A 27,987-nucleotide genomic window follows, 5' to 3' on the forward strand; every position below is an offset into this window, starting at 1 on the left:
CCCATTGTATAGAATTTACTATTAAACTACCCATGATTCTTAAAAAATAATAATACCCCAGTTACAGCCTGACTATTCACTCCATATAGGAAACAAAGTATTCAATGATTGACTAATGAAAGGATGGAACAGAAGAGTAATTTATCTAACTTTAGAAGGAATTAGGGGCTTCCCAGGTGGTATTAGTGGTAAAGACCCCGTCTGCCAAGGCAGAAGACATAAGAGACCCGGGTTCGATCCCTGGGTTGGGAAGATCCCCTGGAGGAGGGTGTGGCAACCCACTCCAGTATTCTTGCCTGGAGAATCCCATGGACAGAGGAGCCTGGCAGGTTATTGTCCACGGGGTCTCAAAGAACCAGACATGAGTGAAGCAATTTAGCATGCTCCCATGCAAGAAGGAATTAAGCACTAGTGCCTTCCTTAGACTGTGAGAGGGTTTTGTTTTTATCCCAAGAAGCACTGCTAACATATGCCTACTTGACAGGCTGAGTCAATACTAGATTTAGATTTTTTTCTGGAAATAGTTAAGTATAAATCATAAATCAATTCTAATCATAAAAGTTTCCACCAAAAGAAACTAGAAAAAGAGCTTCAGCCTCTAAAAGAAAAAGATTATAGTTTAATAACTGTTAATGAATGCACAGAACAGCTTTTGCAGGCCTATTTGTTTATGCTCATCTGTTATATCATCATTGGTACCTTGTGAGTTGCTTTCCTTATTAAAGAAATTTATTTCTTAGGGATTATTGGATTTATGTTACTAATTTTCACAGTATTCTTTAATAGACCGATGTGATGGAAAATTATACCAAGAAGAAGATTATCGAATTAAGTCACTAAACAAGTGTACCTGCTTCTTCAACATGATGCCATAATCATCTGCTTGTGTCATTGTCCAGGATGGTGACAATAACGACAACTCCTGGGAAGTTACTGAGCTATTCTTTCTGCAAGCAGGGTCATATTTCTAGTCTTTATCATCTAAGTTGATGTTGTGTCCTCCTTCAGGGTTCTTGGTGTAAAGCATTCATCGGGCTGGGAGAAAGCAAAGCATGCATCTTTTTAATCTGCCTCTTGAAGATGAAACAGAGACTGTCTCATTAACGCAGTTATCTCCTCTGCCTTCGCACTGGCCCACGGGGAGCATGACAGTATGTGGTTGCTCCCGGTCATTAAAACCCCAGGTAATAACCGCACACATGTCAACTGCTTGTACTGGCAGACAATGTTGGTTCATTTTTACAACATGAAAATCATTATCATAAAAATGGCACTTTATGGAACACTATAATGGCATTTCCTAAAAGCTATGTAATTGCTTACTTCTTGATATAGTCATCTTAGGAAACTGTCAAGGTTTACAGCCACTCTAAGAGCTTCATCTAAGGTTCCTTTATATCAGTAATAAAACTGGCATTCATTCTTTGCATTTCTTTACCAATAAAAAGCACCATATGTTGACCTGAGAGGTGTAGGTATTACATTTATAGTGCATAGAGTTATTTGAGCAAGAAATTATAGTCAAATTCTTTTAATTTTTTTCCCAATTCATCTTTTTAGGGTTTTAACAGTTGGCAGATTTTCTTAAGTCAGGTTGAATAATGCAGTGTTTGAAACAGACCTGCAAGGGAAAACACAAGCCATTTTACTGCACACACTCAGCTCTATTTTAAAAACAAAAATAAACAGAAAGTCTAAACCTTTCAACTTGTTCTTAAAAACATCTTTGACACAGTGAAATATCTTAATTGCTCAGCTTCCCCCCTTTACAAATATCTCAGGAAGGTTAAAGTATGGAAACTTGACAGTATTTACATTAAATCAGATGTTATTCATTATTCAAGTCCCAATTTGTCAAATTTCTTGTAAGGATATTTAAGGTTCTTTTGTGTTAGTACTGTAGTACTGAGGAATTTTAAAATACTTGTATAAATAATCTAAGGAGAAAGAATTATTTAGATATTTTGCTCAAGTCCATTCACAAAAGAGCATTTACACCCCCCAAAGCCATTCTGCAGGTAACTCGTATCTGGTAATCACCCTAATCTGGTACCAAGATGTTTTCCTACAAAGAGAGAACTTTTAGTCTTGGATTTTTATTGGAGTCTCTTTGAATGAATTATGTGAATTATATATTGGCTAAGGTTTGAGGCACTTTCAGTGGAACACTCAAAGTAAGAGGAACAAGCTTCAATTCAGCACAGCACCTTCAGGCAAAAATACAAATTCATGTACAACTGAAGTCTGAGCAAAGAGCATGTGGTTCAAACCTCAAAAAGTTCTTGTGTAGTTGTGAGAACTGGCTGTGAGAACCCAGGTAAAAATAAGGCACGTTTTATGCAAATGTACAAACAGGCTACACACTACTTCATCTCCCTCACTGTTCAATAAGTGCCTCATCCATCTTATGTTTCCAGTAACATCTCCATTTTTGTGATTTTAGAGAACCTTGGGCATAGACGCAGGGTAAGAGGCCCAGGGTGAGTGTAAATTGCTATTGCCTTAGCTGTGAGGGTAGAGAAGGTGAAATCACAGCCAGGAATGACACTTAGAAAAACATGATAATGATATGCTTCTAGGTATGGGAATTGAGTAAGCCATGGGTATTGAATGAATATATTAGAAATTCCTATCCTTCATGGAGTTTGAAAATGGATGGTAAAATGCTCCTTTGTTTATACCATCTTAAAATATTTAGACAAACATGTGAAATTCAAACAACATTGTTTGGTGTTATAGAAATCAAATATAACAACTGATATTTTTTCCCTACCCATGGTATCTGGAATGCTTGTAATTGGATATATGCAATTAAAGTGACTATTTTCATATCACAATTAAAAAAAAAAAAAGACTCTTGAACTTATTTAAGGCATGAATGGGCTTCCCAGGTGGCACTAATGGTAAAGAACTCACCTGCCAACACAGGCGACATAGAAGTGAGGGTTTGATCCACGAGTAGGGAAGATTCCCCGGAGGAGGAAATGGCAACCCACTCCAGTATTCCTGCCTGGAGAACACTTTGGACAGAGGAGCCTGGCAGGCTACAGTCCATAGTGTCACAAAGAGACTCAAGCGACTTAACATGCACACAAGTCATGAATAATCCAAGGCATCTGTTAGATGCTATCAATATTATTTTTACATATTTGTATATTCTCATTCCTCAGAGGAAGAATCAATGTTTTATAAAATAAAAGTAGATTACTAGTATAGATTTTCTGTAACGTAATATGGATTTCCCACCCCATCCCCCATATCACTATGGTTTTTGTTTTGTTCTAAAAAAATATTCTTCTTGGTGCTATCAGATCTTCCTCCTGGTATGACCATAATAACAAATGATATACTTTTATTTAGTCTCAGAAGAATCCCAGAAGAATTTTCCCAGGTGAAAAACGAACAGCTTACTTCAAACTACCATAGTTCTTTTAGCTGGATTACTATGAACAATCTTATAATTTAGAGCATATGTCAATTGGTAGCTTTAATAAAATACATATTTTGGATTAAAGACATGAAAGTAAGACTTGAAACCATAAAACTCCTACAAGGAAACATAAGTGGTAAACGCCGTGAAATCAGTCTGGGAGATGATTCTTTGGATTTAACACCAAAGGCAAAAGCAACAGAAGCAAAGACCAGTAAGTGTCGCTATAACAAACTAAAAACTGTCTGCAGAGTAAAGAAAGCCAACAAAATGAAAAGACAACCTTCAGAATGGGGAAAGAAATTACTTTCAAATCATGCATCTGATGAGTTAATGTTATGACCAACCTAGGCAGCATATTAAAAAGCAGAGACATTACTTTGCCAGCAAAGGTCCATCCAGTCAAAGCTATGGTTTTTCCAGTAGTCACATATGGATGTGAAAGTTGGACTATAAAGAAAGCTGAGCGCCAAAAAATTGATGCTTTTGAACTGTGGTGTTGGAGAAGACTCTTGAGAGTCCCTTGGACTGCAAGGAGATCCAACCAGTCCATCCTGAAGTATCAGTCCTGAATACTCATTGGAAGGACTGATGCTGCAGCTGAAACTCCAATACTTTGGCCACCTGATGCAAAGAACTGACTCATTTGAAAAGACCTGATACTGGAAAAGAGTGAGGGTAGGAGGAAAAGGAGGTGAGAGAGGATGAGATGGTTGGACGGCATCACCGATGCTATGAACATGAGTTTGAGTAAACTCCGGGAGTTGGTGATAGATAGGGAAACCAAGTATGCTGCAGTCCATGGGGTCGCAAAGAGTCGGAAACAGCTGAGTGACTGGACTGAGCTGAACTGAATATCCAAAATATATAAAGAACTCATACAACACAATATCAACAAATAAAACAAACAATTTGATTAGAAGGTGGCCAGCGCATTTGAATAGACATTTCCCAAAGACATACTGATAGCCAGAAGGCACATGATCAGACGTGCAACATCACTTATTCATTAGGAAAATGAAAATCAAAATCACAGTGAGGTATCACCTCTCACCTGTTAGAATGACTGTTTTCAAACAGACAAGAAATAAACAAGTGCTGGCAAGGGTGTGGAGAAAAGGAAAACCTCATCCATTTTTGGTGGGAACATCAAGTACTGTAGCCATTATGGGGAACAGTACGGACGTTCTCACAAAACGAAGACTCTTAATACTCTCTGGTCCAGCAATTCCACTTCTGGATATTTATTCAAGAAATAAACAACACTAATACCCAAAGAGATATGAACCCACATGGTAACATCCACATTACTAACATTTACAACAGCCAAGACAGAAATAACCTGTGTATCCACTGATGAATAGGGAAAGAAAATGAGGTGTACAGATAAACACTACTGCTGTCATAAAGAAGGAGGAAATGCTGCCACGGGCTACAACATGGATGAACACTGAGGGCAGTATGCTAAGTGAAACAAGCCAGACAGAGGAAGACAAGCACCATTATGATCCCACTTATATGTGGAATCTTGAAAAAAAAAAAAAAATTCAAATACAGAGAACAGATTGGTGGCTGCCAGAGGCTGAGGATCCGGCAGTGAAGGGTGGGTAGAATGAGTCAAAGAGGTCAAATGGTACAAACTTCCAATTTTAAAATAAGTCCTGAGGATATAATGGACACATAGTAACTAGAGTTAATACTGTGTTGCATATTTAAAAGCTGGTACCAAAGCAGAACCCGAAAGTTCTAATCACAAGAAAAGAAATTTTGTAATGATACATGGTGGTGGATATTAACTGGATGGGTATTGCGGAGATTGTTTCGCAGAATATTCACATATTGAATCATGTATATCTGAAACTAATATAATGTTATACATTCATTATATTTCAATATAAAAAAAATCATATCCTACTTTAAAAAAAGAAACGCCAACCCACAGGTGCTTGGGTCACATTCATTAGCAGAGGAAGTCACTGGAATTTATTCAAGGCCTGATACAATTTCAAAAAGTTATTCTCGTGAAAAAGAAGACTCCCGTACATTGAGGAGCTCTTGAATGTCACCTAAAGTTTGTGATGACTGTGCAATTAAAAATGCACTAAAATCCTAGGCAGCTCTCAGGCCGATCTAGGGAGAAAGATAAAGAGAGATCATCAACATTTCCAATCATGAAAGTGATAATAGGGGAAAAGAGGTAAGTGAGGGAAAAGCCAGGTAAGTGAGAAGGAAAAACGTGTGGCTAGACAAGTGATTAAATAGGAAGGGGAACTTCCTCAGACTTAAAAGACTACTGCACCCAAGTAGATGAATTAATTTTGAGAGTTACTCCAAATGGTCACCACTGGCAAAACAATGGTTACAAAAAATATAAATAAGAGATAACATAATTTTGAATTCTGGTAAACAAGTGGATCTGAAAAAACAAATAAGGACATTAAAAATATATCAAATGCATGTAAGAATTAAAGATTTTAAAATTTAAAAAATAAAAAAAATAAAAATAAAAATAAAAATATATCACATATAAAGAGTAAGATAGCACTGATTGTGGTCATTTGATAAAACTAATAAAATGGAATCTAATTAGAGTTATAAAGTGATCAGCTTGAGAGTATAACTTAAATTTAAAATAGTGTTTAAGCCTCCAGTTGGTAAGGACAATCTCCCTTGACAGTATAGAAGATGGCACAAAAGGTCCTAAATGACAAATGACCTTTATTCACACCTTATAATTCTCACACGACATTCAGAGGTTAATAGATAACATCCCTTAGGCATGCACAAAATCTCTGCACCTATAAATGCAGAGATGTATCTGCACATGATTAACCATAGACTCTTCTCAATACATCCTCCACACGTTAAGGGGGCATGATGAACACACACACACAAACACACTCACACACATGAGACATAAGAGTCTGAATTAAAGAACATGAGCCATTGCTCATTCCCTTTAATGACAGATAAAATTCTTACCCCAAAATAGTGAGGATTATAGTTTGTATTCAACACCTAGCGCCTCGTTGCTGAACAGATGCATAATGTCTACTTAAATTCATCAAACATGAGAACAACAGAGGCGAGTACAAATGAACAGCATTTTATAAGAACTTAATAAGAAAATCGACTTTCATGAAGCCAAGCAATCACCTTAACAAAAAAATCTCTTGGGCTATATAATTCATTTAAATATTCTATTCCGTTTAAAGTATTTCTTTAATAACAATTTAATATTTCACAAGATTAAGCACCATCTTACTATCAGTTGTTTGCCTTTGGAAGGTTTTAGTTAGATTAAATGAGCAGCATATAAAAAATATTTTTTATCAGTTAGGTATTTTAAAACCTGAAAAAAGTATTCACAATTCAGAGAAAGCTTATTTTAATCCAAAGGTGTTATCATGGCCCATTTTTGCCCTAAAGGCAATATATTTCTCATCAAAATGAAGCATGATAGCAAAATCTGTTCACCTAATGGAGTCATCACTGCTCTTTTCTCTAGTTGAGACACTTTCCCAGTGAGTTTAAGTTCTGGCAAAATCTGTTATGGTTCACTGGGCTTCATTATTCTTTAAGTCATATAATTAAATGATCACAGGAAATAAAAACATGGCAGTGCCTATCAATCATAAGAGTTCTGTGTTCTCAGACATCAAGAATCAAAATGTCACGAAAGACTGATTTTATAAGGGCCCCAGTTGCCACTGATGTGGCAGCGATTTCAGTGACTAAAAAGGTGATTCACTAACAAGACCTGTAAGAATTTGCGACTAGCTGGCCACGCATTCTTCAGTTCTTTACAACCCAAGTTTTCATGTCATATTGTCAGTTATGTGCCATACTTCTGAGAGGAAAAGAGCAATATACAAAACCATCAGTGACGCTCAGATAAAACTAACAATAACAATTTAATTGTCATCTTGCCAACGGGATTGTTTTAATGACACAACCTAGTCAAAGTAACGTGATTGCAATCATTCACAGGATACTATGTCAGAAGAACGTTTCAAACATTAAATACACACTTCTGCCTGAAAATGCTCTGGACCTTCCATTGTCGGCTTTGGCTTCCAGCTCTGTCTGTTACACATTCATTGCATCCTGTACTCAGGAAGAAGGAATATTTAAAACAAGCTTCTTTTCCTTCTAACTATTGCAGCTGCTTCTGCCAAGCAATAAAAGTTGCTAGAGAAATCATATACACACATACATGTAAAATTAGGGAAACAAGCTGCTTTATTGCCTTGACTTAAAATAAGCTCAATCAGTAGAAAAGAAAAACGTTATAATATACAGCTTGATGAGCAGCTGAAGACAAGAATATACTCAGACGCAATTCTAGAATTCAGGATATCTTACTCAGGGTTTGAATGAGACGAAAGACATTTCTCCTCTTAATTTTGCTAAACCACTGAATGAATAAGTGAAGTTTATGTGGGGAAAGCAACCCGAAATAGACAGATACATAAAATGTACTGAAATATGATTCTGAGACTTTAAGGCAGAAAATGCAACATCTTGCTCTGGTTTAATTATAATTCATAGAGTGCTATTTTATAAACGCTAATTTATGAGTTCAAGGTTCTTTGAATAAGTCAGCAACAAAATTTAACTCAATGTTAACAATTACTCTTTAGGATAAAAATCAAATGTATCGCTAAGCAATAATTAGAAGCTAGATTAATAAAATTATAAAGATGAAAATCAAGAGGCATATTAACTAACACTTCACAGATCAAAGGAAAGAAGACACTGAAAGGCTTTTTTTTTTGTTTGTTTTTTTCAATAGCCTTACTTTTGACGGTCGCCGTCCGGGTACAGTTGTAAAGAATAGCCAACTCTCCAAACACTTTTCCGGGACCCATGGTGCACAGCTTCACGCCTTCTTTCGTAACTTCAACCTTACCATCTGAAAAGAAGAAGGAAAGCATATCATTTTGATTTTCCCTCGTGTTTTATTTCATTTGTTGCATTTCTAAGATGGGAGAGAGGAGGGCCAGGCTCATTTTCAAAAATACAAAGCAGTTACCAACTAAAACAAAATCATCCTCAAGATGCAATGCAAGAAATGTAAATCTTGTCCTAAATTATCTTTTCTTAAATTCATCATTGATAAGATTGGAAAGGAGACTACAAGAAAACACCAAAAAAAAAAAGGGATAGAAATAAAGAAGTCAAAATGTGAAATTATTCCAAATGTGATAGTAGAAAACTCTCGTAATCCAATTTTAAAGTCATTTTGAATTTGCAAGGAAAAATTGAGTGAGTGTGTTTTCTACAGCACACTTCATATTGCGAATTTTCATCTGAGTAAGGCAGCTATTATGCAAAGGGAAATTACTTTGACCCTTGGGCTTTATTCAGTTGCAGCTCACAGTATCTTTTATTTTTAAACATCTTGTCCAACTTGGCCAAGACTGTTTTATCTGCTTCTCAGCCCTGCAACATGGACTGTAAGGAAACCAAAGTACTGATTATCAAGGTTGAGGGGAAAGAAAGAGACACTGGGACAGTTGGTGTTCCACAAAAGATTTGGAAAATGAAGCGCTAAAGGAGGAAAAGCTAAGGAAACAGCGTACAGTGGATATATATTGGTGCCTGAAAGTAAAGAAATGCTATTCATGAAGGAAATTTTAAATATATATATAGATATTTTAATTCAAAGCTATGCACACTAAACCTTTCATCACCTAATATAATGGGGGAAGAAATATCAAGGCAACACAGTCTATCCTATACTTTATCTCACCCTTTTATTACTCTTCCCAGTTACTTAGCCACAGGCTGCAGAAGGGGAGCCTAATGCTTGGCAGTGGCTAGAGACTGAAAAGAATTAACACTACCAAGTTTGTCTGAACGTCAGGGCTTCATACACTGTCTCCATAAATTACCCCCTTTAATCTATATGCTTCCTGTAATATTTAACTTTTTAGAGCTTTAGCTTTACATTTACTCCTTCCTTTTTAAAAATCTACCCAGTTTTACCTACAAATAATATATTTATGAAGTCATCAGTTCCGTTCAGTTCAGTCACTCAGTCGTGTCCAACGCTTTGTGACCCCATGAATCGCAGCTCGCCAGGCCTCCCTGTCCATCACCAACTCCTGGAGTTCACTCAGACTCACGTCCATCGAGTCCGTGATGCCATCCAGCCATCTCATCCTCTGTCGTCCCCTTCTCCTCCTGCCCCCAATCCCTCCCAGCATCAGAATTGTTCAAATACGTGAGATAAAATCTTATACATTTAAAAATTTTAAAAAGCTGAATTCATAACTGATACAATGTGCCACACACACCAGCCATGAAGCAAACCTAGAAGTGATTATACATTTACATAGCGTAGGAAATGGCAATCCACTCCAATGTTCTTGCCTGAAAATTCCGTGGAGAGAGGAGTTTGGCAGGCTACAGTCCACAGGGTCACAGAGAGTCAGACATGACCGAGCAGGCACGTGCAACAATACATTTACAAAGGAATTCCAAGTATAGCCTATACAGACTCAGTGGGTCACTTAAAAAAATTAAAAATAAGATAGTCAAATTTTACTGCATACACACAATGAATGGTTCCAATGTCGACCTAATCAACTTCCCTTAAAGTCTTTAGCTTCATCTTGAAGCCACCCTCTTCATTTACATTCCTTTCTCTTCCCCTCTGTGTCTAAAAACAAGATTTCTTTTAAATGGAGTCCAGGTGCATGGAAAGCAGGTGGGCCTGTATGTGGCTGTTTTGGTTGTGAGGGGACAGATGTGGGGAAACAAATAAGGAAAAAGTCAAATAGGCAGAATACTTAGCACGCTTATGCAGAGGCTTACAGCCCTCAATAAATGGCCCAGTATGGAGGTTTTTCTATGCTTATAATTTGATATTAACTTTAAGAATACATTTTAATGAAACTACCTCAGATCATCACTGTGAGTCACTTCACAATGATAATTAATGATAGTCCGCAGAAACTAATGCAACACTGTAAAGCAATTATACTCTAATAAAAATAAATAAAAACAAAAAGCTCCTAATAGTGGTCTAAACTTTTTCCATTATTTTCCCTGGCTAAACTCAACAATGTCTAGAGGCTATGAGGACTGTTACTTGAGGTACTAAAAATAATCCAAAATGTAGTTAATCTGTATCTTCTTTACTTGTTCTTTTTATTCCTTTTTTTAAATGTGATACTATATTGCTATTGTTTTTACTATGCCCTATCTCTACCAGGAAAGAAAAATGAAGAAACATTCAAGTTATTTTTATCTGAACTCTGCTAAACTGTTAAAGTTGTTTGTGTGAGAGGTGTTAGAATATTGGATTAAAGAAAGCCTTGATGGTTCTTTATAGTTTCACTTGACTCTTGATATCACTCCTGCACGAACAGTTGAAAGCTTTATCACAGCAACTTGAGTGTACTTTTTATTTTACTTCAGGTACCACATGCTCATTTACGATGTAAAATGGGCTGAGTCAAAAGTCCTAAATTTTGCCACACTGAACAATAATTAACCTACCTCTTGCTTTTTGGCACCACAATTTATGTACCACTTCGGGGAGATGGTCAGTAATAACAGATCCATAATGAAGAATCCATGCTGCTGCTAAGTCGCTCAGTTGTGTCCAACTCTTTATGACCCCATGGACTGTAGTCCACCAAACTCTTCTGTACATGGAACTCTCCAGGCAAAAATACTGCGGTGGGTTGCCATGCCCTCCTCCAGGGGATCTTCCTGACCCAAGGATCAAACTCTCATCTCTTATGTCTCCTGCATTGGCAGGCAGGTTCTTTACCACTAGCACCACCTGGAAAGCCCATACTTCCTTTTTTTTTTTTTTTTTAAATAAGAATCAGTAGTTTCTATAAATAAAAGAAGGTATTGAATTTACAAGAAGACCCAGAGTCTCCCGACTTTATTGGCATTTTTTTTAAACTAATCTGTAGTTTGGGGCCATAAGGACTTTCACAAATAAGGCCGATCAGTTTAGAGATTTATTACTGGCAGGCTGAGACAGAATGGTTGGCAATAAGCTAATTATGAATACTCTGTGCTGAGTTCTAATAATCTTGGTTGGAACATGCAGGACAGCTTGATTGGTCATTAAAGGGAGACAGTTGTTCTATCAAAGGTCCCATCTAGACAAGATCTTCCATCTCCTTCGTTGTCTAATACTTTTATGATGGTGTAGGTTTGAGAACACAATTTTTACATTATGTATTCTCTCATGAGGGTTTCTATGGCTAATATATTCAATAGGAACATTTAACATTGAGATGGCTGAGCGGTGCTGTGATCAGCATGGGTATATTTTCTCTAGGAGAAGATATGCATATGTTATGAGAAGATTACTACCATAAGTTTAGTTAACATATGTCATCTCACAAATACAGTTGTTGGGTTTTTTTTGCCCCTTGTGATGAGAATGTTTAGAACTTACTCTCTGCTTCCTCGATGCATTAAGAATACTACTATATTGAACTTGCCTTGTCATTTTAGGTTAGGAGTGCGGTCACTTGTGGAAGAAAGTAGAACTCCTTAAGGCTACTATGGGCTAACTAAAGGGAAAAAGCCTTCTCCTTTCTAGGGGCAGATGATAGTCTTAGATAATCTTCCTTAAGAATACGTCTTGTCAGTTATTTACATATGTCTTCTTTAAGTCAGTATAAATGGAGAAGGCAATGGCACCCCACTCCAGTACTCTTGCCTGGAAAATCCCATGGACGGAGGAGCCTGGTAGGCTGCAGTCCATGGGGTCGCTAGGAGTCAGACACGACTGAGCGACTTCACTTTCACTTTTCACTTTCATGCATTGGAGAAGGCAATGGCACCCCACTCCAGTGTTCTTGCCTGCAGAATCCCAGGGACGGGGGAGCCTGGTGGGCTGCCGTCTATGGGGTCGTACAGAGTCGGGCACGACTGAAGTGACTTAGCAGCAGCAGTAGCAGCAGCAAGAAGGAAAAAGACAGTCTCACTATTAGATGGTAATTTATTCTCAAATTAAAGAAGGGCAGTGGGTCAGCACCTTATCAGTTTTCTGTTTAAGCTTGATTCCAAGTCCAAAAGGATATGGTCTCTCTGGACCTAAGCTCCTGTTCTTTTGATGAGGTGTTAATTTGGATTGGAAATCATTGTTTGGAAATTTAACAAAAGATTGTGAAAAATTGCCCTGTTTTAGTATTTACTATTAGGTGAGTTTACTTTAGTTTTTGTTTGTTGGTTTTTAGTTTACCAGTATCTTATTAAAGATTGGGCTTCCCAGGAGACAAAAGAGACGAAGGTTCCATCCCCGGGTCAAGAAGATCCCCTGGAGAAGGAACGGAAGCCCAACGCCAGTATTTTGCCTGGAGAATCCCATGGACAGAGAAGCCTGGTGAGCTACGGTCCATAGGGTCTCAGAGAGTTGGACAGGACTGAAGCCACTTAGCATGCACACACATTAGAGATTAAAGATAAGAGAAAGTGAGAGAAAGAGCTAAACAGAAGTGACTTCTTCCCTAAACTATCTGTGTTTTCACAGTTTCTGTAACCATCACATCCTTATGATGCTTTACATGGGGCCAAGCTTCCCATTCACAGGAGTCACTTTTCTTACATAATCATAGAGATTCTTACTAGAAGCACAAAAGTACTAGTCATCCAAATGGAATGAAACTTAGTCTGAGGTATAAGAGGCTAGTCGAGGTTGAAGCTACATGAGTGAAGACCTCTGTTTTCTCTTTCAATTAGGAAAATCTGATTTCCCTTCTGGTCATGACTGCTATAAATACATTAGATCCAATTTTTCATTACACTAAATTACAATTGATTGTAATTCATATTGAATATGAAATAAAATCAAAACCGGTGTACTTAACAATCAGAGAATCAAAAACATAAGTGATGTATCTAGAACTAAAAATCTCACTTATGGGAACTAAAAGGAAGAAGAGAGAGAGGTTAACATGACATTAATAAACGTGAAACTCATTTTTGTTTTGGCTTCTAACTCTGAGGTCTTGGGCTTCCCTGTGGCTCAGCTGGTAAAGAATCTGCCTGCAATGTAGGAGATGGGGGTTGGGAAGATCCCTTGGAGAAGGGAACGGGCACCCACTCCAGTATTCTGGCCTGGAGAATTCCATGGTCTGTATAGAATATGTGGTCACAATGAGTTGGATGCAACTTTCCACTTTCACTTTTTATGAAGTCTTAGGGCATATGCGCTTATCCACAAAGGAAAGCTACGGGAGGAAAGGGAATGAAATTTAACCAAGCCGGATACAGAAAATCATCTGAACCAGCGGAATGAAAGTCTGGAATGAACAAATTACATTACAACATTTCTGTCCTTAGAGATATTGAAGGAGTAAGAATTGACTAAATCTACTGTAGATGACTCAGCCATTGACCAGACATGAACAGAACTCTGGAAAGACTTCACAAGACAAGCATGATGATTCCATAATCTTTCTACATCTTATGTTTAGAAATCCTAGCACTTTAAAGTACTCCAAAGGCACTAGATAAATATCAGTGGACTAATTCGACTTCTAGTGATGAAGAAAACCAAAGACAGGACAGATCAGAGATATTCACACATAGGGAAGACATAGGAAGTAGTCTAAACATTCCCTGAATAACAAGAGTTGAATAGATAATGTGATGGCCTCAAGTTTATTAAGCTCCATTCTTGTCATTCACAATGTATTTTTGTTCTATTACTTCCATGATACATGAGCACCTCATTAGTCTAACCGATGAATGGCCATGTCTGTAGTTCCTTTAGCACGTGACAAACACTATGATCAGTGTCAGACCTATGCGGACGCATCGTTATGATTTCCGTGTTTCTTATGTAATCGTATTCAGTTGGGGAGACTTTTGGACCTAACACCATGGTTCTCAAATGGGGTCACTTTTAACCCTAGAGGCTATTTGGAAACATCTGGAGATACTTGTTTGGTTCTATGAAAGTTTTGGAACTAAGGAGGTTCTTCTGGCATCTAGAGAGTAGAGGAACATCACTCAACATTCTCCAATACACATGTCAGCCCCTACAAGCAAGCATTATTCAGTGCAAGAATGCAAGCAGTGCCAACGTTAAGAAACTCTGAAATGAACTATGTCCACATGTGTATAAAATGCTCTACCTTTAAAGGGACAATTTTGACTTCCGCTTAAAAAAGGAATCTCTACCAGATATAAATTGCAAGCTAAAAAAAGGCTAGCACCAGGTTGCAATATTTAAGTAATCCATGTCGCTATTAGAATAGAATTAGAATAAACATGCAAAGCTACTTTACTGACTTATTTTCCCCAGCAGATGTCACCTGAAATAGAAATGATTATAAAAATTTTTGAAGCAAGACTTACAAGAGTATCCTGCTGATGTTAGAGTGACATCAGCATTTTTCCAGGCACACTTGAGACCATCAGGTTCTAACTCTACTGCTGAATGGTTGAAAGATCTGGGATAAGTTATTTAACTCTCTAATGTGTCAATTATCTCACTAAAAATTTGGTATAATTGAACTTAATAGGTTTTGATAATTAGATAATGCATGTGCCAAGATAAAAATACATAGGTTAAAAAATAGTTCTTGAGGAAACTGTACTTCTTTTTAAAGAAAAAATACTTTGATAAGCTGTTTTAAGGAAAAAAGAAGCAGGGTTCAAGGTTTTGGTTCATAAGATTCAGGAGTGGAAAGGAGAAGAGTGATAGATGAGCAGAAGCAATAAAAAGAAAAACATGAGCAAGAAACTGGAGATTTCAGAGAAAGGGGCAGGCAGGAAAGCTTCATGTTGAGAGAGGCTTCAAGATTTTTAGTAGGAGGGATGTCTAATGTACAATATTCAGTTAGTTGTTGCCAGAATTAATGTCCTACATTTCTCTCCAAATTAATCTGCTTCACACTAATTTCCTGTGTAAAGGCCTTGGAGGAAGATAAAAGCTTGAGGAAAGATCCACTGCTTGGATACATCAATAAACAGAAAAGCAAGGAAATGAAGAATGAGTGATAATGGGGAGCTGGAAAGCAGGAAACCCTACAGTATCTATGTAAATTGTGTAATTATAAGAAACTAAGGACTCAGAAATTGGCAGATATTTGAGGGGAGGACACCAGTCTTTTCACAGGATGTGAAATGGGTGCTTAATCCAATTTCACCTAAGGCTAGGAAGGTTAGAAAAGAATGCAGTGACCAGAATGGTGTTGCTTCAATCAGAGATTATGTCTCCTTTATCTAAGTTCACCTACTACCTTTTAATGGCTCTTAGGAGGCAGGAAAAGAATTCTGAAATCACAGCTTCTAAACTAATATTCTGGTTCTCACTGCTCTTGACATGTCAGACCTTTAGACATTCAGTTTCTACACCAGGGCAATGGGAACAGCTACCTGCTTCACAGAATTAATACGTGAAATTTATGTCAGAGTTTGGTGTGTGATCAAGCTCTCTACACATATTAGTATCCACTAAACTAATTGAAGGGCCAGTCATTTAATCCTGCAGTGACTGGCTGTAAATAGATTAGAAAATTCTCATGAGTGAATAAATGGGAGTGTTAGTGAAACTGACCACTGGGGTGATCATGCTTCAGGGAAGCCTGAGGATTTTGTTTTATACTGCCTATGGAGTCCAGAAGAAGGAAAAACAGTACAGCTGACCCTTGAGCAATTCAGGTTTGAACTGCATGGGTCCACTTAGATGTGGACATTTTTCAATAGTGAAAACTTCAGTACTATCGACATGGAGCAGGAATCTGTGGGGCTGCTGGGCATAGAAGCCTTTCCATGAACCTCATTTCTTGTTTGTAGGATTCCAGCCTCCATGACCTTCCCTGATTCCCAAAGGGCAGGTGTGAGGAATTAATCAGGGAAGGGAGTAGATGCAGAGACAAGAACAGTCAAGAAACAATAGTGTAGCCTTGGGGCAGAGTCCTGGTTCCACCTCAAAGATACACATAACAATATCTTTGTGTTCTTTACAAACTAAACCCTCCAACAAGCAGAGTTAGCATTTTTCATTCCAAGACCACCTGAGACCAGACTAAAGGCACCAGAGAGCTCGTCAAGAAATTATCTGAGACCAGAATAAAGGAGTGCAAACCCTGCACACACCTAATCTGATCAACAACTCTGCCCCTGAACCACTGCTATAAACTCCTTAAGAAATCCTTCTGGGCTTGAACACACAGTTTTCAAGGGCAGGAACCTGCTGTCTCCCCCTTTGCTGGGCAAAGCAATAAAGCTATCCATTTCTTCTTCACCCAAAACCACAGATATGAGAGGGACAATTACAACTTTTACTTGGATTAATTTATGCTTGCTAAAGTATCAACTGTAATAAAAAAAAGCATCAACCTCCCACTCTACTTGGTAAAAGTATTTTTGTACTGTAACTTACTTTACCCAGCAGAACAATACATTTCTCACAATCCAAATTTTTATTTCATAGCTTAGATTACCCTTGATGTGACATTTGTATTTCTACCCCCTTTAAAGTAATTATGATTCTCTAGAGCATACAGCAAGCACTCGCCTATCTTCACATTTTTAAAAAGCAGACAAAAAACAAAGGAGAACCACACAGCCTGAAAAATACTCTGAACAGGTATTAAAAAATGAAAAATAAAAGAACTTACTCTCTCAAAAGCAGTTGTTCAAATGGCCTGGAACAGGTTAGGAATGAGAAGATTTGGCTTGAAAGTTATTCCCAACACAAAGAAAATGAACTTTGTCCTTGTGTATCACTGAGAACAAAATAAGCTGAAACCAGGATAATATTTTAACGAGTTAAACTGAAGGTGGAATAAAACTGCTGAACACCCCTCTAGATGGCAGTCAGGGGAAATGGCAAATTCAAGTCTTGCAGTAAGAGAGTTTTATCAGTTGATACATAGGTAAACAAAATGCGGAATTCTGTCAAGCCATAGTAAAGAATGAAGTACGGACTCAGGCTACAATATGGATCAACCTCGAAAGCATGCTAACTGAGAGAAGCAAGTGATTAGGACCACATATAACTGAAACCAAGCAGGACCCTGTGGGGCCCTCCTAAGTACAAAAGCCGCTCTATGTTTTCCATTTCTCCTAGTTTCCAAAAGAGTAAACTCAAGCAGTTAATTAGGAAAGCAAGGGAATGAAGAAACAAAGGAAAAGCAGTCAAACAATAAAAGTAATGAGAACTTAAGCAACAGTTCAGCGCTAAGCAGAGTCCTAGCTCCCTCAAAGGATATATGTAACAATCTACTGTATACCTTTGAGCTGTCGTGCAGAAACTAAGACCCTTACCTAGGTGGAAGATGCTGATCAGGAGGACAGAGACCCTAGACTGACTGGAACTAGAAGAAAGCCATGCACCCTGCATCCCTCATCCCAAATGTTGCCACCAGGGAGTTGGGTCTTTCACCCATTAGCTGCCCATTCTTCTTGCTTTTTGCCTGGTAATAAACATCGTGCTTTCCTTTGCCACAACCTGGCTTTATGGTGCTGTAGATGAGTAGACCCAAGTCTGGTTCCATTTATACTTCATGTCCAGAATAGGCAAATTCACGGGGAACTGAACGTGGATGACTAGTTGCTAATGGCTGGGAGAGATGAAGGACTGTGGTATGATGGTGTAGGGGTTACAACATTTGTTTTACAATAATGAAAATGTTCTAAATTTGGCTCTGGTGATGGATGCACACATTATAAAAATACTATTAATAAAAGCCACTGAATATCTTAAATTAGTAAATCATATGGAATGTAAATTATAAAATAACAAGGACTTACCACAGGCACATAGTAATGGCTCAGTTTTAAGACTAACCATTAATGCCATATATAGGATCGTATTGCCCCTTGAGAATGTTGAACATTCAGATGATTTGACCTCCATTATTTTTCAAACAGCCTTTCTCCTACTCCCTTTAGGACACTCACACCAACATTTTGCATCAAGCATGACCTCATTTTCCTTCCCAAATTACCGTCAATCCCTTCCCAACTTCATTGAATGATTAACACCACCAAAATCATCATTCAGTCATGAGATCAATGACTATACATCCTTCTTACTGTCAGCACACTTAATCTACTCAATTATATTTATTCCATAACTAGAAGCCTTTCCTAAGCCTTTGTCCACAACTAACATAGAGCTCCTTTTCTGGATTCTTTGCCACCAAACAAACCAGCAAAGATATTAGAATCATTTTCCTTGATACTCTTCTCATAAAATATCCCTCTGCTATGAAATTTACAGTAGTTTTTATAGAGTCAAAAATCAAATTCCTGGTGCTGTATATCTAGTCTTCCCACAAACTAGGACCTTTCCTAAATAAATCTGACACTGAATCTTTGTCTTTGTCAGTCTCTTTAATCAAACTTCATGGTCCAGCTCAAAAGTTCTTAACCTAATAGATTATATCTATATCTATGCATATAGAAATATATATATATTTCTATATATATAGATATACACACATAAATATATATATATATGTATATATACCCACACATATATATATATAAACCTAATATTGATGATGTACAGGGAGGCCTGGCATGCTGCAGTTCATGGGGTTGCAAAGAGTCGGACATGACTGAGTGACTGAACTGAACTGAATATATATATGCACGTGTGTGTGTGTGTGTGTGTGTGTGTATAATCTTTGCTTTTACTGACCTCTGTAAAAATGAAGCATTTCCATAGTAATAGGCCATACAAGCATTAACAGTTCTTGTGACTTTGTCACAAATAAAAGTTATATTTTATATAATAGCTGTTTCAGAAATCTTAAAAACTATACTTTCCACTCAAACTCATGGCAGTTGATAGATACATTGTTAGGTATTATTTAATGTGTTAAAAAATACACATGCATTAATGAATCAAAAATGTTTATTAAATTCTTTTTATATAATTTGTTTTCTTGGTAATTCAAAAGCAGCCAGCCTTATGTACTTTAGAATATTCTGAAATGAGGTCCCTAAAGAGCAAAATTCTGCAGAGATGCATAGTGCAGAAAAAGATTATTCAATTAGCCAGAGGTTCTTAATCTAGATTCCTCATAGAATCTTAGCATGGTATTAATAACTGTCACTAATGGCCCAGAATTTGCATGAAAAGAGAAGACAATGTAAATTAAAAACCAAAACAAACACTATTCTTGCTGGTTGGAATCCTTGTTAAAGCATAACATTATAGATTCTGTCTCACTGTTTGTCAGCTGAAGTCAAATGACCCCATGGACATCTGGTTCACCTCTCACTGTAGACTGTTAACTTACTAATGTATCTTTGGCCATAGGAAGGAAAGAGGAAGTGGTAGCTCTTCTAGCACAAATCCAGTAAGATAAAGGAAGACATACTAGATATACTGCTTATATGGAAACTATAAAAATAGAGGCTTTATCTTGAATGTTAAAAAAAACCCACACACTTTGCCTTAATACATTTTTGTTACTCACCCTTCTAATCTATTGCACCCAACTAACTGTATTCCAGACACAGGACTGGAAAAGGTCAGTTTTCATTCCAGTCCCAAAGAAGGGCAATGCCAAAGAATTTTCAAACTATTGCAAAATTGCACTCATTTCACATGCTAGCAAGGTAATGCTCAAAATCCTTCAAGCTAGGTTTCAAAAATACCTGAACAGCAAACTTCCAGATGTACAAGCTGGATTCAGAAAAGGCAGAGGAATCAGAGATCAAATGCTGCTGTTCATTGGATTATAAGGACTTATGCCAGCATGCCCCAATTCTCAGGACTGTTGTAGTCAGTGCCCCTGACCCTGTGGCAGGCCACTGTCAACCCACGCCTCCGCCAGAGCCTCCTGGACACTCAAAGGAAAGTCAAGCTCAGTCTCTTCTGGGGTCACTGCTCCTTTCTCCTCTGTCCTGGTGCACACAAGGTTTTCTTGTGCCCTCCAAGAATCTGTTACTTTAGCCCGGTGGAAGTTCTGCAATGAAATTCTACTGACCTTCCAAGTCAAATTCCCTGGGGGTTCTCAGTCCTACACAGAACCCCAGATTGGAAAATCTGTTGTGGGCCCTAGAACTTTTGCAACAGTGTGAGAACTTCCTTTGTATAACTGTTCTCCAGTTTGTGAGTGGTCTGTTTGGCAGCTCTGTAGTGGAATTAATGGTGACTTCCTCCAAGAGGACTAAACCAAATCTGTATTTAAACAGTGGAAGTGACAAATAGATTCAAGAGATTAGATCTGATAGACAGAGTACCTGAAAAACTATGTACAGAGGTTTGTAACATGGTATAGGAGGCAGTGATCAAACCCATCCCCAAGAAAAACAAACGCGCTAAAGCAAAATAGTTGTCTGAGGAGGCCTTAAAAATAGAGGAGAAAAGAAGAGAAGTGAAAGGAAAGGAGAAAAGGAAAGATATACTCATTTTAATGCAGAGTTCCAGAGAATAGCAAGGAGAGATAAGAAAGCCTTCTTAAGTGAACAATACAAAGGAATAGAGGAAAACAATAGGATGGGGAAGACTTGAGATCTCTTCAAGACTTTTAGAGATACTAAGGGCATGTTTCATGCAAAGATGGGCACAATAAAGGATAGATTGATGGAACTAACAGAGCAGAAGATATTAAGAAGAGGTGGCAAGAATACACAGAAGTACTGTACAAAAAAGATCTTCATGACCCAGGTAACCATGATGGTGTCATCACTCACCTAGAGCCAGACATCCTGGAATGCGAAGTCAAGTGGGCCTTAGAAAGCATCACTACAAACAAAGCTAGTGGAGGTGATGGAATTCCAGTTAAGCTATTTCAAACCCTGGAAGATGATGCTGTGAAAGTGCTGCACTCAATATGGCAGCACATTTGGAAAACTCAGCAGTGGCCACAGGACTGGAAAAGATCAGTTTTCATTCCAATTCCAAAGAAGGGCAATGCCAAAGAACGTTCGAACTACTTACAATCTCACTCATTTCACATGCTAGTAAAGTAATGCTCAAAGTTCTCCAAGCGAGGCTTCAAGAGTACGTGAAACAAGAACTTCCAGATGTTCAAGTTGGATTGAGAAAAGGCAGAGAAACCAGAAACCAAATTGCCAACATCCAGTAGGTCATAGAAAGCAAGAGAGTTCCAGAAAAACATCTACCTCAGATTCATTGTGCAAAAGTTTTGACTGTGTGGATCACAGTAAACTGGACTATTCTTCAAGAGATGGGAATACGATACCACCTTACCTTACTTACCTGCCTCCTGCAAAACATGTATTCAGGTCAAGAAGCAATAGTTAGAGCTGGACATGGAACAACAAACTGGTTCAAAATTGGAGAAGGAGTATGTCAAGCCTACATATTGTCACCCTGCACACTTAACTTATATGTAGAGTACATCATGTGAAATGCCAGGCTGGATGTAGCTCAAGCCAGAAACAAGACAGCTGGGAGAAATATTAACAACCTCAGATATGCAGATGATGCCACCCTTATGGCAGAAAGTGAAGAGGAACTAAATAACCTCTTGATGAAGGTAAATGAGGAGAGTGAAAAAGCTAACTGAAAACTCAACATTCAAAAACCAAAGATCATGGCATCCAGTCCCATCACTTCATGGCCAATAGATGGGGAATCAATGGAAACAGTAACAGACTCTATTTTCTTGAGCTCCAAAAATCACTGCAGATGGTGATGAAATTAAAAGAAGCTTGCTCCCTGGAAGAAAAGCTATGACCAACCTAGACAACATATTAAAAAGCAGAGACATCACTTTGCTGACAAAGGTCCATATAGTCAAAGCTTGGTTTTTCCAGTAGTCATGTATGGATGTGAGAGCTGAACCATAAAGAAGGCTGAGCACCAAATAATTGGTACTTTTGAACTATGTTGTTGGAGAAGACTTGATTGAGAGTCCTGTGGACTGCAAGGAAATCAGAACCAGTCAATCCTAAAGGAAATTAATCCTGAATATTCTTTGGAGAAACTGACGTTGAAGCTGCAGCTCCAATACTATGGCCACCTGATATGAAGAGCCGACTCATTGGAAGAGACCTTGATGCCGAGAAAGATTGAAGGCAGGAAGAGAAAGGGACGACAGAGGGTGAGATGGTTGGATAGCATCACAAACTCAATGGACTGAGTCTGAGCAAGCTCTTGGAGACGCTGAAAAACATGGAAGCCAGGTGTGCTGCAGTCCATGGGGTCACAAAGAGTCGGACATGACTGAGCAACTGAACAACAATAACACTGGATCATAAGAGAAAGCAAGGGGATTCCAGAAAAACGTCTACTTATGCTTCATTGACTATGCTAAAGCCTTTGACCTTATGGATCACAGCAAACTGCGGAATTCTTAAAGAGATGGGTGCTCCAGACCACCTTAACTGTCTCCTGAGAAACCTGCATGGAGGTCAAGAAGCAACAGTTAGAACTGGACATGGAACAACAGACTGGTTCAAAACTGGGAAATGAATACAAGAAGGCTATACGTCATCAACCTACTTCTTTAACTTATATGTAGAGTACATCATGTGAAATGTCAGGCTGGATGAATCACCAGCTGGAATCAAGATTCATGGCAGAAATATCAACAACTTCAGGTATGCAGATGATAGCACTCCAACAGCAGAAAGTGAAAAGGAACTTAAGAGCCTCTTGATGAAGGTGAAAGAGGAGAATGAAAAAACTGGCTTGAAACTCAACACTCAAAAACAAGATAATGGCATCTGGTCTCACCACTTTATGGCAAATAAATGGGGAAAATGTTTAAGCCATGACATATTTTCTCTTCTTGGTCTCCAAAAATCACAGAAAATGGTGACTGCAGCCATGAAATTAAAAGATGCTTGCTTCTTGAAAGGAAAGCTATGACAAACCTAGACAGCATATTAAAAAGCAGAGACATCACTTTGCCAACAAAGGTCCATAGAGTAAAAGGTATGGTTTTTCCAGGGCTTATGTTCGGATGTGAAAGTTGGACCATAAAGAAGCTTGAGTGCCAAGGAATTGATGCTTTTGAATTGTGGTGCTGGAGTTGACTCTTGAGAGTCCCTTGGACAGCAAGGATATCAAACCAATAAATCCTAAAGGAAATTCACCCTGAATGTTCATTAGAAGGACTGATGCTAAAGCTGAAGCTCCAATACTTTGGTCACCTGATATGAAGAGCCAACTCACTGGAAAAGATCGAGGGCAGGAGGAGAAGGGGGCAATAGAGGATAAGATGTTTGAATAGTATCGCCAACTCAATGGACATGAGTTTCAGCAAACTCCGAGGGACAGTGAAGGATTGGGAAGCCTGGTGTGCTGCAGTCCATAGAATCACAAAGAATTGGACATGACTTTGCAACTGAACAACAACCCTAGTACGGATAAACTTTTATTAATACAAAGAAACCCAATAGATTTAAAACACTTAAAAGGATGACCCAGAGGGATGGGATGGGGAGGGAGGAGGAAGAGGGGTTCAGGATGGGGAACACATGTACACCCATGGCAGATTCAAGTCAATGTATGGCAAAACCAATACAATAATGTAAAGTAAAATAAATAAATAAATAAAAATAAAATTAAAAAAAATAAATTAAATATTTAAAAGGATGTAAAGTTCTACCTAATCTTGAGCAGCAACTAAAGAAAGTAATTCCCATAAAATATTATTCCTAAAGATAGCAAAATATCCATGAATGATTTGTCTCGATCTAAAAGTGTCCTGATTCACTTATGTTCTGAATTCAAGCACCTCTAAATGACATTAATGTCCATATTTCTGTTTTTCTAGATTTTAGTTCATCCACCAACTTGAGAACTTTTCATTTGAGCAACTAGTTTCTTTTCTTTTTATAAACTCTCCCAGCACACCCAGAGAAGGAAATGAAAGGAATTTTCACTCTGCCTCAAGACAGGCTAACGATTACCAGCAGATCCAAAGTAAAAATTATTGTGTTTTATGTTGTGAACATTATAAAATAGATATTAACTGACAATGTGCTTCTGTTCATTACACAGGTTTTACATGAAAATCAGGATATAAAGGACTTCCCTGGTAGTCCAGTGGTTGGGAATCTGCCTGGCAATGCAGGAAACAAGAGTTTGATCCCTGGTCTGGGAAATGGGATTACATATGCCTCGAAGCAAGTGGACCTGTGGGCTTCAATTGCTGGACCCCATGCACTTAGAGGCTGTGCTCTGTTGCGAGAGAAGCCACTGCAATGAGAAGGCTGAGAGCACAGCTAGCGAGGGGCCTCTGTTTGTTGCAACTAGAGTAAAGCCCACGCGCAGCAACAAGGAGCACACGCGTGGCAATGAAGACCCAGCACAGCCAAACGGTAAACAGTCAAACAGAGTGAAGAATGCCAATGGGTTTTAAAAATGGGATATAAGAATCCACCCAAACAATATCAGAAGAAAACTCTGGTGTCTAACATATTAGAATGCAGAATACAAACACAATATAGAAGACATTTGGCACAGTGTGATTTTAAATTATGCTTGAATTCTTAGAAAGCACTCTGCCTTGTATGTCACTGCAGCTTCGCAGGGAAAAAGAATGGTAAAGTTCACTAGCCCTGGGCCTTTATTTTTAATGTTCACCTAAGGGGCTTTGGAGCCCATTGTCTCTACTGGGAAAGTATAAAGTCATGAAAGATGGCAAGGGGCCAGTCAATATCTCCAGGATTATAGAGCAAGAATAAAATTAAAGCTCCTTAGTGAGACCAAGAGAGAAGGAAATGGCAACCCACTCCAGTGTTCTTGCCTGGAAAATCCCATGGGCGGAGGAGGCTGGTGGGCTGCTGTCTATGGGCTTGCACAGAGTCAGACACGACTGAAGCGACTTAGCAGTAGCAGCAGTAGTGAGACCAGGACAAAGAGCTTACATAAGTTCTTCACATTACCCACATATTTAATTCATTACAAAGCTCAGCAAAAATCAGAAGCCTTTTCCTGTGTTAATACCACCCTGTAGAAATGAGAAAATACTAAAGACATAGGACTACTTAACCCTTTTTGGGCCCTATGCAAGTTTGACCAGAACTGAATTTTAGTTGCTACCGTCAGCAGACTTTTGATGAGTGAGAAGCTTAAGCAAGTCTTGGGAAATATTGTCCCAGATAAAATCATTGTATTATACATATTTACATTAGAGAAGGTAGCTTAAAAATCCACTAATAAAAATTTCCATTTTCCAAAACAGTCTTTGGTATATATCAGCTAGAGATATATGGTTTTAATAGACAAAGAAGATAACGACATAGAGACAGAGCTGAGTGGTTTTTGTTGTTGTTCATTTGCTGTGAAAAAGTATTACAAGCTGGCACTCAATCAATCTATTTGGTAAACAAATAAAGATCAGCTCTTCCAGCTCTATAGGTGGAAAATGCAGTCACAATTCTAAGAATGAACCTGGTTGAATTTTAAAAGAAAGTAATACTCTCCCCTTTATGTGGGTATCATGACAATATTAAAACAAATTAAAAGCTGGGACAGATGCATAATTCGCAGAGACAATCCATACTTGTAGTGAGATACACTTAGAGGCACAGGCCAAGAACAAATGAGAACCTCTACCTGATGGGAAAACATAAATGTCAATTTGTTGAAAGAGTTCATGTTTTCCATAGGCAAGAAACATTTTCTAGTCCCTTTCTGTGCCCAGCAGAAACATGTGATACCCTCAAAGGTATTGGATCTTGAGTTGAATAAAGATTACCTATCCAAATTAACAAGGAGCCATTTCTACTCTTAGGCTCAGCGGCAAAGAATCCTCTTTTGCAGGAGACTGCCTGCAACGTGGGAGATGTGGGTTCAATCCTCACATCGGGAAGATCCCCTGAAGAAGGAAATGGCAATCCACTCCAGTATCCTTGCCTGGGGGATCCCATAGACAGAGAAGCCTGGAGGGCTACAATTCATGGGGTCACAAGAGTCAGACATGGCTTAGCAACTAAACCACCATCAGCACCAATTATAAACATAAGCTTCATGGTTATGTGCCAGAAGAGAATGAAATATTCACCAGAATATTTGAAACAGACATATCACGTAACTTTTAAAATTCCAGCTAGGCATCTGTAGATGAGTTTTCCAAAGTAATTGGAGACATGACTGAGTTAGTTATAACTTTGTTGGATAAAAATTCAAGCCTCATGTATATTAGCTAGCTATGGGGCAAATAGGACATGAACGTTTTATTAGAGAAGATATAGGGGAAAATCAAAGAAAAGTTGCAGACAGAGGAAAATGGAAATGAGGATGGATCTGCGAATTGAGGACTAAAAGGAGAGAGATAAAGTTAAGGAAATAGGATGCAGAATAGCAAGAAGAAAGTGTGGTAGGTTACTGCATCAAAGATAGCAGATCAGTATTTGATTACCTGGAGTTTCATGTCGGCCTTTAGGAGAACTCTTATGTGTCTCCTGAAAACTGATCAGAAATGAACCTACAGGGATGCTAGCTCTTGCAGATACTTCTTCATGGAATTTCTTCTGCGTGGATCACAAATAGCTTAGATGTACTGGCCAAATAAATTTTCATAGTGATTGGGATATCAGGTGCCCAGTTCCTTATCTGCTCTCTAAATCCCAAAGTTGTTTCCTCACTTGACTTCAAAACGCAACCTGAACTAACGTGAGGCTATTTATAGTCTTTATTTGCCCTAAAAGAACATGTATACATTTTTCTGCAGAAATGTGATTGATTGTGTTTGATTATAGGTGCTGCCCTGCACATGCCATTGGGGTTATTATATAATATGCAATACCTGTACAATATTCCTTTTCTAAAGTGTGAAAGGTTATGAATTCTGAAACATCTGACCCCAAGGGTTCTGAAAAAGCCCTTGCAGATGGGTAGTATTAATACTTTACTCTGGATAAAACTTCTCCCTTTATTATGGGTGGGTCCTGGTGTAACAGTCATGTAGGGAAAAAGTTTGCATCTCAAATGAAAAACTACTGCTGACAGCAGGTACGTTAGGAAAGCACATACATAGAAAAGTATTTCTTACTCTCTTGGGTTTTATGATAATATTGTCCAGATGGACCTAAGAAAATGTCTATGGTGGGCGGGGGGGCGGGGGGTCATCCTTTCCAAAGCATAAGGCAGAGGTGGAGAAAATATGTAGGCCAAAAAGAAATAAAAGAGGGGACCTTGGAATGAAGATCAAATCTAATGGATGAGGACAGTTGTTTTCTTCTAAAATTCAAGGTGATAGATTTCCTTTATATAATTTGATTCATGGGAAAGATTCAAACTTTATATTCCTAAATCTTAAGACAGTTTGTAGAAACCTTAAAGTGCTTTGTGGAAACTAACACATTTGAGAAATTGAAAAAAGAGGTTATGAAATAATTCCAAAAATAATTGGAACAGAAAATAATAAAAGTCCATGTAGAGAGAGAGATAGCCAAGACCTAAGAAACAGAGATCAAGAACGCGTGAGGAAAGCCACAGTAATGAATCAATTTCATTCCAAGCTTCCTAATAGTGAGGGAACTTAAACAAATATGTTACTTTTTTCTCATCGCATATATATACAGGAGTAGGAGGAACTCTTTCGGAGAAAAGAAAAAATCTTGTCTTTGGATTGTGAGAGAGAAAAAAAAGACAGCATGGGCATCGTTGTACAACAAAC

At 38.2% G+C, this 27,987-nt stretch overlaps 1 protein-coding gene across 3 annotated transcripts in view; it reads right to left on the reverse strand.

Annotated features, from left to right (window-relative positions):
• PRKG1 (protein kinase cGMP-dependent 1) overlaps positions 1 to 27,987 on the reverse strand; it is a 1,392,774-nt gene that overhangs the window by 875,627 nt on the left and 489,160 nt on the right. For 2 of the 3 annotated variants that reach the window (XM_004020002.6, XM_015103265.4), the window contains exon 3: positions 8,232 to 8,345. In XM_004020002.6, coding sequence (XP_004020051.3) covers positions 8,232 to 8,345 — 114 coding nt within the window. Of the gene's footprint in view, positions 1 to 8,231; positions 8,346 to 17,043; positions 17,123 to 27,987 lie in introns of those variants that run through there. The other variant, XM_042238622.1, reaches the window with a different exon arrangement.

This window comes from Ovis aries, chromosome 22, assembly GCF_016772045.2.
Source record: "Ovis aries strain OAR_USU_Benz2616 breed Rambouillet chromosome 22, ARS-UI_Ramb_v3.0, whole genome shotgun sequence".
Taxonomy (NCBI): Eukaryota; Metazoa; Chordata; class Mammalia; order Artiodactyla; family Bovidae; genus Ovis; species Ovis aries.